We start from the raw sequence: 15,451 nt of genomic DNA on the forward strand, positions 1-15,451 counted from the left end.
GCGGTGCCCGTTCAGAACAGGCCTGCAGCGCTGCTAGTTGCAGCCCTTGCAACATCATTGACCAACTGCTCATCCAATCTACTTACCATTCACACAGTTATTAAAATGTTCACAGTAAATCCCAAATACCTCATTAGATATAATGTGAGACACAGGGTTAACACACTTGTTTTAACAACCAACTTATTATTAAAGTAGTTATAAAGGTTTTTTTCATTACTCAAATAATATATTTCTTTCAAAAATAAATGTCAAAAAACGGTCTCATTAACATTTCAACATTTTTATTATCACCTATAATAATATAATAATCGTATTATTAATCATAACAGAACATGCGTTTCAGACGCCTGACCAGAAAACCACAGGACCTGAAATTCAAAAGTACACACAGATTAATTCAACCAGTCATAGCGAGCCCTTCTGTGAACTCAAGAATCTATATTTTAGCTTCACTTAAAACTGAAAAACATAATAATATCAATTTTTTTCAACACGTGCAATATGCAGTAAAGATAATCAGGGATAAATATACAACACTTTACAGACAGTAAAACAGTCCACAATGTTGGCTTAAGCAGTTTTATCAACACAAAATATAAAACATTCGATGACACATGGTGCAACTATGCGTTAGCACAGCAGCAGTGCAGAAATGAGCTGTAGGTGGGGATGATGAAGAGACATTTAAATAAACAGCTGATCCCACCAGGTGATTCCAGTAATATGTATCTGCATCATGGTTTGTTAGGGACAACACACAAATCAGTTTATAAAACAGTTTCTGCTTGATCATCTCTGATTGGCCTGACACTTTAATAGTATAACATATAGCAATCTATAAAGCTCTTTGGGCAGTTGTAGTTTTATTCCCATTATGTCATTGATTCAGAATCTGAACTATTGAACAAGTACGTCAGATTATTTCTAGGGATGCGCTAAATTATGGAAAATAAATAAATAAATAAATAAAGTCGTCATCAAAAGTCCAATCTTGGCGCACACATTAACAAAAAGATTGATGATGCAGATGTCGACTAATGATATTTTCTGAACCACATGCAGTTGTGGTTAATCATTAATAATACAAAACAAAGCTATTATAGCTGAGTATAGATTTAAATTTAAAGAAACTCCACTATTCCAAAAGCTCAGTGTGTTTGGCCTTGGTTATATTGTGCTAATGTCATGACAGCTTTATTGTTTTTTATATTTCAAGTCACCTGTAATCAGAGAATAATATATCTGTTTGTCCAGTATTTCAGATTCTAAACTAATGGGATGATGAGAAGTAACAGTGAACATATCAGGCTTTTACCTTTAATAATTTATGAGATATTTCTACTAAGCACAGCCTCAAATTTCAATATGGGGAAAAACACTTGCTGAAAGTGGGTCAGCAGGCAGTTTAAGAAATAATAACAACAATTATCTCAAGAATTACTTGGTTTATCAATCTAAAATTTTACAGATGCCATTTTCAATATCAATAATTCATGATAAAGAAAAATAAACAAACATCTCAAGCAAATCAGAGAAAGTCAAGCAGAAGGTTCCTGATGATTTGAAAAGGAACGATCCTGATCATGTTTAGATGATTGAAAAAATAATGTTAGGTTTAAATATTAACGAGACACAAGTAGTAGTTAAAGTAAAGTAATTAAATAATAACCTGTAGAATAATTGCTAAATTAGTTTTGTTACATTAATCAACTTATTTTTTTAAAAACTATGGTCGGGTGCAGCCCTTGACTGAGTTCTACTCACAAGCTATATGAAGAGAGAGTTAGTGTTAGATAATTCTATGGGAGTGCCAATTAATCAGTCAGACTATTAATTGAGCCAATTCAATGACATTTTGACATAACTGGCATTGGCCGATTAGCAGCTCTCAAGGCTTGTAAACAAAAATGTCTGCAGACACATGTGCAGCCCTGGAATATCACATAACATATACATTCAGGCTAAATTTTACAGGACCCTGGCAAAATAGGTACTTGAGTAGAGCAAGTGTATCTTACAATTCAAAATTAGCCACTCAGATATATGAGCTGAGATAAACAGCAGCACAGCTCAGAGCCTTGGAAACAGGAAGCAAAACAAGTCAACATGATACCTGCATTATACGTCAGCATTGGTCATTAAAGCATCCATACCAGCTAAGCACTTCTGAATGCAGCCAGTGTTGAGTGTAAAGTAGTTTGGATGAGAGGCTGGTCGTTGGTAATGAGAAAGCCACAAACACAAACACTGTGGACGAAGCGACTGGCCCGTTCCAAACAGGCATGTTACGAGTTAGTGAGAGAAGAAGAGCCTCTTGTGGCATATTTCTATCACAGACCGACAGCACAAGTGCAAAATTCACATTTGAACTAACAGGAGACTCAGAACACATGCGAGAAAACCGATAATTGGGTCTGAATATTTTAACAGTTTTGGGTTCACAGCTTGTGAATAAACTGACAACCAACATGGGGTGAAGGACTGCCAACACTCAAACAACTCCTGTTAGGATAAAGTCTCGTGATAAACACCACCATAAAGGTACAGAGGCAGCATACCTGAAGACCTGCTAATTTAGCTTCTTTTGAAAGATGGGAGCTTAAATCATAAAAAAACAAAACAAAAAACCTGCACTGCAGCATAATGAAGCCAAAGGTTGGTTGAGTCACACACATCACAGCTGTTTGTCACATCAGCATAACCAACGACTGCATCGACTTTGAAACATTAACATGAAGATCCTCAGTCAGACACATGGAACGTCTCCACTGACTTATTACCTTTATTTTATATAGCACACAGAAGTATGACAGGGGGTAACATGTCACTGACAGTCTGCTGGATCCCATCACAGCATCAACAGGTTGAGCCTCATGACCACACAGGAAGAGGATACAAACAGAGCGAACACACTCAGAGCTCCTGACAGCAGACTCCATCAGAGTTCCTATTTAAATGCATGCTAACAATGTTGTTCACGACACAGTGATTTACGATTATACACAACAGAGACAGGTTTAAGATGCCCAGTGGCACGAGAGACAAGATTAAAGTTAATAAAAGAAAAATAAATCGTATTATATTCATATATTACATTCTAACCTAAAGGCCATACAGGAAATAGCAGCTGAAAAGTTGATTACAGCAAATGTAGTTTCTTCACCCCACATGATATTCAATAGAGTGTGTTTCACTATGAGTCACTTCCTTCAGAGACAATAATTACTTTTAGAAGATAAAGGATTCTTTTGCTTCCATGTACTGTAGCAGATCATATGCATAGCAGATTAATTCCAATTTTCCTTTCATTCCAACTAAAACAAAAATGATTTGCACCTCTACACTGATTGTTAATGCTATTCCTAAATATATTCTGGTCTCTCAATACTGTAAAACAGGTTAAGAATACAACTAACATGCATCATACCAGAGGTACAAAACATCCCTACAACAAAAAGAACTCATAGTCCAAAGACTAAAGTGCTGCTCAATGTTCTGTGAACCAAAACACAGCAAATATTCAGGAAAATCCTTCCCCATTAACTGTGACAGTAACTCAGTGAGTAAAACTTCACTTCAGGTCCAACACTGCCCTCTGCTGGCTCAAAAAGAGCCAAAGAGGTGAGACACAACTGCTTCATATAAGACAATGCAGGGGAAAGATGTGTGCAAGAAATGGTAAAAGCAGAAGGAAGGGAGCATACAAAGACAATGTTTTATCATTTCTAGTTGAAACGATGCAGAAAACTACAAACTCAAAGACACACTACTGTCACCAAGTCTGTGGATCGGAACGGCACATCAAAATAAAGGAACGGAGGAGGAAAAGGAGGTGGAAGGTGGGAACACATTGAAGTTTTTCAGCTCTAACTTGTATAGTATGCTCTGAAAACTGGCCTAAATTCAACCGTTGTCTACTGTCTGCTTGTGCAAAACACTCCAAGTAAACTATATTACTTCTATTAGAAACACCAGCCTTATCTCTGCTTCACAAAAACACAAACAATAGTATGTAAAATGTGTTCTAACAAACACTGAGCATTCTGTGTTCACATTTAAGCCTAAAAGACAAATGGAGAAGAAAGAAAGGGAGACTGGAAGAGGCAGTGGTTTCTATGGTGGGTGCAAAAACCCATATTTACAATAGTCAGGGAGATACTAACCTTGAGAGGTGAGATGTGGGAATGGGACACGTAGCCGTGCACATTCTCTATCTCGGACAGGTTCTTCTCGGACACGTGCACCAGCTCAGGGGCGCGCACCTTGTTTGTGAGCCGTGGGAATCCCTGGTCAAGAGGCGGAGAGTCATCTTCTTGGTAGTGGTACTGCTGAGAGTGGGAAGGGACAAAAGAAAAGGGCGGGCAAAGGAAAGTGATGAGTTTTAAATGCTGACAGTGAAAGTCAGTATATGCTTTGTATCATGCTGTTCTCAGGAATAACAGTAGAAGTGACTAAAATAATTGATTTTGATATAAGCATCATAATAGCATATTAATTTCCATTTTTCCTGCATACCTTGTATAATGCTTAGTTCTAATTAATAAACAAATGATAATTATTCCTACTTTGACAAGAAGAGTGTTATGAGACATCACAACCAAATCAATGGTTCTACACAGACTGGGGGCTTTGTAGTTTAGCCATGTAGCAGATCTAACCAGGTTTCAAACCATTTTTCTGAATACAAAAGAATAATTATAAAGGGACAGCATTTAACTCATACTGCATTATGTGTATCCCCTGAGTTCTTTTGAAGATTAAAAAAAATAAAAAGTGTTTCGAATCCACGCCAAAACCCCCAACACAGATTGTGGCCTGACATCATGCACCTGATTGTGGGTGAACTAACAAACAGGTCTCATTAGTAAAGTATTGAGCAATAACTAATAAATGTTTTGTGAAACATGATACAGGAAAGTTTCTTTACTCTCCCAACTAATTGATCCAGACATCATTTTTTATTTTTACAATGTTTTCTTGGATATGCACAGTACTACTTCTAAAACAGCAGGTTTACATGATACAAGAATGGCTCCCTGGTTAACATGTAAAAGAGTGTTGCGACCATATACAGATGATGATAGAGATGGTGATGACCATAGATATGTATAATAAAGGCTAGATGTCTAAAGGTGGCGTTTTGAACGGGATCACCCTTCGGCCATCTTGACACGGGGCAGCTCTCTGGTGGAACCTGTGGTACGTGAAGGAAGGTGAGTGATCTGCACAAATGTAAATACTCTCATCCCGGATAGCACGGATGAGACATCTAGCCTTTATTATACATATCTATGGTCATGACAGTGGCTCTTAAGTGGTTGGAACTGATGAGGTCCAGACACAGAAAATTAGAAATCTTCTACGCTACTCTAATCACATGAGTGGTACAGCAAACTGATCTGTCACACATCAGTAAACATTGTGGTGACACAGATATAAAAAAATATGTTGATGTGTGCTTGATTGCCATGATGTATTTAAATAAGATGGGGTGAATAGAAAACTACCCCCCTCCACCCCTCTCTCACCCAGGGAGCGTTCATCAAGGCAGGGGTCATGCAGGGTGGGGGCTGGCCGTTGTGGGACGACCCCTGTACTGCTGGTGGCCTGTTCTGGAGAGAGCAACAGGACTATATGTGACCACTAAGAACAAACACCACAGGTGAGACTTAACAGATTAGGTTAGTCAATTACATCCAAGATTCCAAGCATTCAAACAGCACAGACACAAAAACACAGCACAGCTAATTCATAGGTGCTGGCACATACAGCACTGGAGGGGTGATTGTGTACTAACAGGTGTCTGTGCATGCAGGACAGATGTGGACAGGGTGATTACAATCTGAACACATACATGCAGAGGTAGTAACAGATGGGTAGTCACACGGAAACAATCACACTGTCTCATGGCACAGTTACACACTCAAGTCAACGGTTTTCGGCTTGTAGGTCTGCAATACAAGCATCACGCAAATCTTTGCACAGCTGCACTGGTTTGAATGGTTTCTCTATGAGACATATCCAAAGTTAAAAGGTTGTATCAGCAGCACTTGACAACGTGTATCATTTCAAAATAGAAACTCACAACCATTATTTGCTAGCATCACCAATGTAAACTTGAAGATAGAGCACAGCGCCATTGGAGTATGTGACCTAACATTTTAATTCAGTTTAATTCATTTCAGCTTACATCGTAAAGTGAAGACCTTGTGGTGGGTTGGATTGGTGTGTATTCTAAGCACGTTAGCTCAACATCAGTCAAGGTCATGAATTGTCTCTTGATGCACTCTGTAATTAAGACCTTCCAACAGGATTAATCAGTGGTTGGCAGGAGGAGTAAAGATGAGATCCCTGTTTTGTCTTGTTTTTATCTAGAAAGCCATGTGTACCACATCCACCTTTTACCTACTAATTGCCATTTTGAAATAATTTGTGATACCAACTACAGGATAGTGCTGCCTTTGGCTTTCTGCTGCTATGATGTGCAGCGACTGACAATGCAGATGGAAACTGGGTGAAATTCCACTCTGCTTGTAACTTGCTGTACATGTACATACATAAGTGCTCACAGACACATTTTTTTAGTTTGAACAATGAAAAGCTTTTCACAAACAATCATTTGCCAACAGCTGCACCACAGACTCTTAACCTGACTGGTGCATACAGTGCTGGCTACCAGGCGACAGAGTTGTTATCTGATAAAAAGACGAGCCATGTTAGGACATCTGTGAGACTGTATTTACTGAGTGTGTCGTCCTCATGATGACAACGATACCATGCTAATATCTGGAAGGTATAATGTTAACAAGAGTCACCTTTACTTTGCTAGTTAGCACCAAACACCAAGAACGTGTTGGTGAACATGCCATTAGTTTAGTAGCTATTAGGCCAAAAGCAAAGGATGGGAAAACTACAATTTTGCATGTGATGTCATGAGATAAAAACTTGAGGGAAATTAAATTTCATGATAGCCTCCCCAACGACAAGACATTTCACTTCACCAAAACCACAAATGTGTGTGTCAAGTATCACCTCCAGCACCAACTGATCTTGCCCACAATGCAAGCCTATCTGAACAAATTTGTATTTTTGACCAACCAAAACACCAAACCCACAATCCATCCATCCATTATCTATACACCGCTTCATCCTCACTAGGGTCACGGGGGGCTGGAGTCTATCCCAGATGACTCAGGGTGAAGGCAGGTTCAGCTGGACAGGTCACCAGTCTATCACAGGGCTACACTTAGAGACAGACAACCAAGCACACCTAAATTTAATCACAAATCTAACCTTAAATTGCAACAGAAATAAACTCCCTGACAGTGTGAGGACCAATGAACTAACTGCAGTTGGAGAAATGGCCCAAGTCTGAACACCTATGAGTCAAACAGATGCTTCTAAACATAGATACAACAGCACACTCATAATGCGCATACACTCACTTGTTTTCATCCATACATTAAAGAGATGAGGATATGAGTGGGCCTGAGGTCGTATCTGTCTGCTTTAGGGCTGTATAGGCAGTTCCAAAACGCAGATGTTGTTGCCACTGGGGTGTTGCTTCCAGGGAAAGGAGGCAGGTGTCTGCTGTTACTATTGCTGGTTTAGTTTACCAAAGCAGAATTAAAGGTGGAAGGACCTAAATATAGAAACTAAAAACACAGCAACCCTGAAATTACACTTTTCCTACATAGTCAACAGTTTGGGGATTACAATCTGTTTTGCTCACCACATATAGTACTACGCAAATGTTTCAGGGACCAGAAGTACAAAGTGTGAGAAAGCTTTATTTTAGAATGCCATTAGTAGGCATAGAGATGTTTTAAAACCAATTAACTTCATGTAAAGTGCAGTAAGCAGGAACATCTTAAACCAGGTCATAGTTGCCGTGTACACCCTTTGCCTTTGAAAACAGCACCAGTTCTCCTTGGTACACAGTTTTTCAAAGTATTTGACAGGTTGACTATTTCAAGCATTTCAGAGACTTTTTCTCCACAGCTCTCTTCAGACTGCATTGATAGGGCTCATTGTCATTCTGCAGAATGAATGCAGGCCTGAACAGAGACTTCTCATATGCTGTAGGTTGCTAAACAAGACATTTGAAGCACCTAAAATTTTTGCACTTGCAAGTGAGTTCATTCCAGTCTCTTTCTGTCAGCCCCATGATTGCATCAACATATGGTACGTCAAACATCTCCATATCTTAACAGAATTACTCTACATCAGATTGTGGTTTTCTACTACATTTGTGAGCAAGGAGGCTATTCAGTTTTTAGCAGTATTTACAACCACCAAAATATTGTCCATAAATGCTATCTTTCACTGTATGGAGCAGTTCTGTTAAATGTTTCTATTGAACTCTCAGGTTTTCAACAGTTCCAAAGGTAAACACTTAATTTTTTACTATCACTAGCTCAGAGTACACTGACAATCAGTCCACAGTGGAATTGCTATAATGAGGTGAAACGTTTGTACGAAACAAGTAGATAAAGGATGGCTGGGAGCTAAAGCCCATATCTGTAAGTCAGTCTAAGTTCATTTGACCCCAAGCCTGAGAGAAGCCCAGTGACCTACAATGTACTGTGTGAGAGAAGCACTACAGCACTGAGGAAAATCACCGTGGCACTGTCTACACTAACAATACTAGGAGTGTAGAGGACCACTGTAACATTGTTCGCAGTGTATGAAGCCTGATAAATGTGAAATATAACTTCTTCTGTTTGTTGGTAGTACATTCCATGCAGAGTCCGGTCCTCTGATCATGGTCCTCCTTCCCCTTCCTCCTTATTGTCAGGTTTCTGCTGCCTGAGGTATTCATGTAGAAGGCCATAAGTGGGAGCCATCTTCCTGATGTATTCCTGGATCTTCCCAAACATCCTGGGTAGAGGTTCTGACGCCAAGAAAATATCCCCCACACTGTGACACCACCAGCAGCCTGAACCATTGATAAAAGGCTGGATGGATCCATGCTTTTATGCTGTTGACACCAAATTCTGACCTTACCATCTGAATGTCGCAGCAGAAATCTAGACCCAGCAGACGAAGCAATGTTTTTCCAGTCTTCTATTGTGTTAGTTCATTGAGCCTGTGCAAAAATTATAGCCTCAGTTTCTTGTTCTTAGCTGACAGGAGTGGCACCCAGTGTGGTCTTCTTCTGCTGTAGTCCATCTGCTTCAAGGTTCAACGTGTTGTGCATTCAGAGATGGTCTTCTGCATATCTGACTTGCAAACAAGTGGTTATGTGTTATCTTTCTGTCATCTTGAACCAGTCTGGCCATTCTCCTCTCGCCTGTGGCAACAACAAGGCACTTTCGTCCAGATAACAGCTGCTCACTGGAAATTTTCTCTTTTTGGAACCATTCTCTGTCAACTCAGATGGTTGAACACAAAAATCCTAGATCAGCAGTTTATGAAATCAGTCAGGGCAGCCTGTGAGGGTGGTTAATATGTGTGTGTGTGTGTGTGTGTGTGTGTGCAACTGGGTCTGACTGTAGTGCTGCCTTTTGAGGATGACACACATTTGACAGGACACTTATTTATTTTGTTGTATTGACGTTAACCATGGTGAGCAGGCTGAATGGTCATATGTTCATGTTTGCAACCATTTTAAAACATTTTAATCAAGTGAGGATTTGACTGGAATCAAAATGCACATAATCAGTACCATTCATTCATTATTTTCTATTTTTGTACTCCTTGGTTATCAACAGCAACACTACGTAATCCATGTTCTTAATTTAACCTGATGTAGTCACTAGTAATATTCAGTGCACACAAAGCCCTGCAGTGTATCAGCTCTCCACATGAGGGTTGGTAATATGCTGCAGCTCTTTGCCCGGTTGAATTGCTACATGGAAAGAATAACCGCTCACGTGTATTGTTGTCATGCTCCACTGAGAGGATTCCTCCTCTCTGATGTTCACTACAGCCTAACCAGCAGAATCACGACGAGATGGAAATGTGGGGTGGCATGGCCAAAGGCAGATTCAGAGCCTCTGTGCAGATTTAGTGTGGAATCTCCTTGCAGTTGTGTGGACTGACCTCTTTCTGTGGCTTTATATACCTACAGTTGCATTCTTCTCTCTCATGCTCTTCTACAGCCCTAATTCCTTCAGACAGTGGTAGGGAGAGCTGAGCTATGGGGAAAAGGAACACCTGCCCTCTACTTTTCTTTCTTACAGTCAAACATACATATTTCTGTTGTCGTTTGGCTTTTTTTTTTTTTTTTTGCCCCTGTTTCAGGCTCTTTTTACATGAGCAATGGAATTTACATCCACATACCATCTGTTTTTCCAGTTACTACTAATTATGCCCCACTGTTATTTCTCTTTTATGGAATAATCTTATGATCCTAAACAGACCAGCAGCGTCAGTCTGGAAATACGATGGAGGTACTTTTGGAGATATCTCTATGTTTTGACTGCGTAATTAATATGTTTCATCTAGTCCACTGTAAACTGGTGTTTCTGCTGAGAAAGCAAGAAACAAGCTTCCACTGCTAACACTCAGTGTGTTCAGAATCAGTTTGATTGATTGGACACTGCACAAGAGAGACTTTGTGTACAGGAAGTACAGGAAGCTACATGTAGTCCTTTGTCTAATCACTCTAATATAAACATAACCTGTTGTTTGCCACATGCTATGGTCAAAAAATAATGTTTTGTTAAACTGTTTTACATACGTGACTTTCCACAACTTTGGTACATATGACTTATTGCCTCTTTATCAATGTGAGAAAAGAGGAGTCTGTCAAACCACCATTTTATAGATGGTACAAATTTTCTTTACATTTTTTTTCCCGCAGTTAATGATAGAATTATTTATTTATCAGTCTCAAAAGAGTATACACATTTGTCACATTCAGCTAATAAAATGTAACACACACACTTCCAGCCATACCAGTGTTCTCATTGCTTCAGCAAACCACTTCACTTGGGTGTAACTCCACGGTTTTTCACAGATCAAAATCAATCAGCTAAGCAGTGCAGTCACAACAGGTTATCTTAAATAATTGTGATGACATTTATTTTAATCCTATGATTCAGACTGACCACCTTACAGAACATGCTGAATATATTTGGTTTTACAATGGCTGTAATTTTTGGGGATGGGAGCAAGTGGTTCATATGTTAATTTGAATCACTGTAAGTGCACACGGCACAATCTGATTAGTTACATGTCAAGAGTAAAAGTAAGTCAGCACTGTAAGATTCTGTTTAGGGACAGGTGCAGAGGCATGCATTTGCAGAACGGAGCAGCTTTTGATGAATTAGTGAAGCTGTGCTTCGAAGGTGGGGTGAAACTGTAGTCACCGTGTGATGCTCTGACGTCATTGCTCTTATTTCTATTGCACACACTCAGTTATAGTAATTAATATTTCCAAAGTAACAGTTATAAATGACAGGTTCTCTGCTTTAACATGCTGTTAATATATATTTTATATATATACATATATAGATATAGTACTTTATTAATGAAGAAACCCATCAGAGAGCATGACATTCTCCCTGCTATCACATGCTCTTAATATATAACATTTAATGTATATTGGTGCCAGATGCTGGTAATAGGTCTTTCTTAATTGTCAGTAATCCATATTGGAAAACATATTGGTCACTCCCTATTTTGACATAATATGAAAAAAAAAAAAAATCTTTTTTTTTTTAAAGGTAAATGAGAAACTAATTGTAAAGCACATCATATCAGCACACCACTTTATCCTTTGCTTGTACACTGGTTTGCAGCAATGTTCAAGTTGTTTGGTTCTGCAGCAGTTTTCTCAATTTGTTCTTCAAGTTGCGGTAGCTGTGAGGACAGGTAACTTTGTTGGACGTGCTATGCTGTTGTCTAGAGCATTATTGTCTTGTCAGCAACTCTTTCACTGTTTCTGTGTGTAGTGTTGCCTCCATGCTCCCCTTCCCTATGCCATGTCTTACACTGTTGTAAAAATATGCAGGCACTTGCATACTATCAGGACTTACTTTTTTTTCTTTTTTTAATCAATGTTCGCTCACCACAGCAAATACATGATTTCTATGCCTTTGCTTTCAACCCTGAATTTAGTTTCAGAATCTAAACAGGCTTTTGTGGACTTGTTAAAATTCACAACTGAAGAAAAAAGTGACCCATCATTGCTGACAGAGAGCCACTTGGTTCTATACCTTCTGAACTTAAAGCATTGCTAGAAGCAAAAGATGAGAAAAATGGTGGCATGAAAATCAGCAAAAGAAACCGAAGAGAATGAGGAGAAATATGTGACTTGCATTCTAGAACATTAAACGCAGAGGAGTAATTCTGATCAGCCACTGTGATAAATGAAGGGTTACAGTACAGGGATGCAAACGCCATTACAGTCACTGTAAATATGCCCTCATTAAGCCCCACTGAGCATGAACACAGCTTCGAGGATTGCAGGCAGAAAGTCAGGAGTGTGCTCGCGCTACCTTTCAAATGTAGATTGAAACAGCCGCCTCAGTTATCGTCTTAGCAATCCTTACCCACTTCACTTGAATATCATACAATAAGCACCAAAAGATGACACCCAGAAGCTCTACTCCAGCTCAAAATGAGCAACTGAAACTGAACTGAAAGTGATCTACAACCTACCTTGCATCCAAACAGCAGCGACAAAGTGTTGTTGGTACAGGCAACTTTGCAGTGGCACAGCACTGGGGTGCACTCTGGACTTTTGACAATGGGAGACATTCCTTTAAAAAGACAGATCGCTGCACAAACTGAGGTAGCACAGAGCTTCGATGCACGAAGAGCAGAGGCAGATAAGCTGCAGTAAGACCAAGCCAGAGAGCTAGCGAGAGGGCTTACGCTTCATCAGAGTAGGGTTTTGCATACGGGCTTTTGCTCTCACACACACGCACACACACACACAAAGTAACTGACATTCTGTCCCCACCACACACCCCCACCCCCATCTGTATCTCTCTTTCCACTTGATCACCCTGACAGTCCTCCTCCTCCTGCCAGTCTGACTTCTGTAGATGCTTTAGCGCACTAATTTAATAAACTGCCATATCACTTGTCCTTAAGTACCACAAATTGCATTTAAAACAACAGTCACTGTCTGAGTTTTATTTGTGGTCGGATGATAAATTAAAGGAGAAATCAACATACCACGTGCCACCAGAACAGCTTTAAATGCTTCTTGGAATTGATTGTCCAAGTCACTGGAATTCTACTGGAGGGAAGGACCAAGCCCCTAAAAGAGCTAAAAGATGGTGTTTTTTTGTCCAACAAAACAAAAAATTAGTTAATGAATTAAAAAGTTGTGTGTGTATCCAAAGCCTGAGAAATCTTATTGTTTTTACAGGGTCTCCAAAGTTTAATTTATGATTTTATAAGACCATTTTAATTCTACACAGAATGAAGCCTAATACCTGTATTCACAAAATGTGACCATAATATTTTGTATCAATACTTCGAAGCAGTAAACAACAACAATAATTCCTGATGATATTTTTAAATTAATAGAACTCTGACATGGACCAACACTTTTTATTAAAAGGTGTGTTGAGACAATGAGCTTCCAAAGCAAACTGGATTGGAGATAGAGTCATGACTTGATAATCCGACCCTTAACAATCCAAAAACTTTGCTATCCGACAGGTTTTTAGGAAAAACGAACGGAACCCATAAAAAACAGCCTTAACATACCGACAGCCTTGGACTCTGACTGGGACATGACATTTTATGTCACAAATCAGGATAACGGTGTATTATCTGACTGAACAATGCAACAGATTGGCTACATTCAGACTGCAGGACTTAATGCTCAATACGGATTGTTTTGTGAAACCCAATTTTTTTGTGAGTTTGTTCACATTTCCAATTAAATGCGACTTGTATGTGATCTGCTGTGTGAGCTTCACCCAAAAGTGTCCCGCATGTGCAGAAGAGGACACAACAACATCACACGCAGTGAGCGTGCTCAGTGTTTAAAGAAGTAAACACGGATGCCGCAACTGATGGTGGAAACAGAACTGTGACCGCTAATTAAACAGGCATCAGCAGCCAAGTACTGCCTGTGCATTCCAGCCACTTCCACCCTGTCGGAGCGCTCCCCCGGGGTGGAAGTACCCCCTGATCATCATTAATTGGGCTCAAATATCCGAAGACCAGAAAGTGCTATTCAGACCACCCTACTAGTTATTATAACAACTATGAACAATGAATATTAACAACAAATGACCCTTCAAGCATCAAGCCCTCCTTGTATCTTGACCTCCGTCTTGACAATCCGACAGTCTTGCTATCTGATATAAAAGAAGGTTTTACATTTAATGTCGGATTATCGAGTCACGACTGTATATGATATTTGTCAGCCTGCAATTACAGACAAAAATATTTACTGTAATATAAGAAAAAATGTATTTTTAGAAGGCATTTTTATATATAATTTATTTGGGGGGATAGTACATTTATCCAGTTTTTGAAGACTTTTCACCACCAGCAGACGTCCTGTATTCCTCTGTGCCATGAAGCTCCATTGCAGTCTAAAAACTATGAAAACTGCATTGGGCCGGACTGTTGCAGTGACTGACATGTTTCCTCATTTCCATGGACATGCACACTGTGGTTATGTTTGACTCAGTCGCTCATACACAATTCTACAAGAGCACCAAATGTAGCCCCAACAAACTGCCATCTCCTCCTGTTTGAGTCATTTTTGATTGAAAACGTCAGTGGTCGACTGTTCCTGGGCTGTCTGAGCCTTTTTAAACTATGTGTTTGAAAAACACTGTAAAGTCATCCCACTGCATAACCACATGGGAGGATCATATGACACGACTGTAATCATCCTCTTAACGCAGCTGTCAATGTTTGCCATACCAAAACGTCTGACAACTTACAATAACATTAAATTACACAACAAGAACATCCAAATGGTTAAAAAAACTCATGTACTGTGTAGTCCATCTTGAACACTTACATAATGGAATAAACCCTCTCGTCAGGTAGGCCTATATTAAATTTACAGTATAGACAGAGTAGAATAGAATGGAATAAAATTTCACAAAATCAGACAGCATTTTTATAGTACAGTAGGAGATTTACTAATATAAAAATAAAAATCAGGAAGAAAAATGGCATGTAACTATCAAAACAGTAACTGCTGTTGTGCTTCTGGACAGTTCACATTGTTTCACATAGTTCACAAAAGTGTTGAGAGGTTAGTTACTGCAGGCTAGAAACAATATGTGTGGGTTTGACACTGGACTGGTAGATCTCAGGAGGTTGGTTACTCGAAAAGTAGATCTTGGGTCAAAAAAGTTTGGAAACCCCTGGAAGAGTGGTATTCATATCTTTGACACAAAGCCAGACACGTTTCCGGCGGATGATGAACACTGGACTGCACTTTCGCATTTCTAATGGGGTGTGGGAGCTCATAATCTCTATGAGTGCAGTTTGAGTCAATATTTTTAGAGGAAGC

General features: G+C 39.4%; 1 protein-coding gene across 1 annotated transcript in view; it reads right to left on the reverse strand.

The window, feature by feature from the left end:
- Positions 1-307: 307 nt before the first annotated feature.
- LOC103356040 (disks large homolog 1-like) overlaps positions 308-15,451 on the reverse strand; it is a 77,318-nt gene continuing 62,174 nt past the window's right edge. Inside the window, exons 5-7 of the mRNA XM_008280084.1 lie at positions 5,532-5,615; positions 4,167-4,331; positions 308-371 (exon numbers count right to left, since the gene is read on the reverse strand). Coding sequence (XP_008278306.1) covers positions 324-371; positions 4,167-4,331; positions 5,532-5,615 — 297 coding nt within the window. The 3' untranslated portion in view covers positions 308-323. The remainder of the gene's footprint in view (positions 372-4,166; positions 4,332-5,531; positions 5,616-15,451) is intronic.

This window comes from Stegastes partitus, unplaced genomic scaffold, assembly GCF_000690725.1.
Source record: "Stegastes partitus isolate 25-593 unplaced genomic scaffold, Stegastes_partitus-1.0.2 Scaffold180, whole genome shotgun sequence".
NCBI lineage: Eukaryota > Metazoa > Chordata > Actinopteri > Pomacentridae > Stegastes > Stegastes partitus.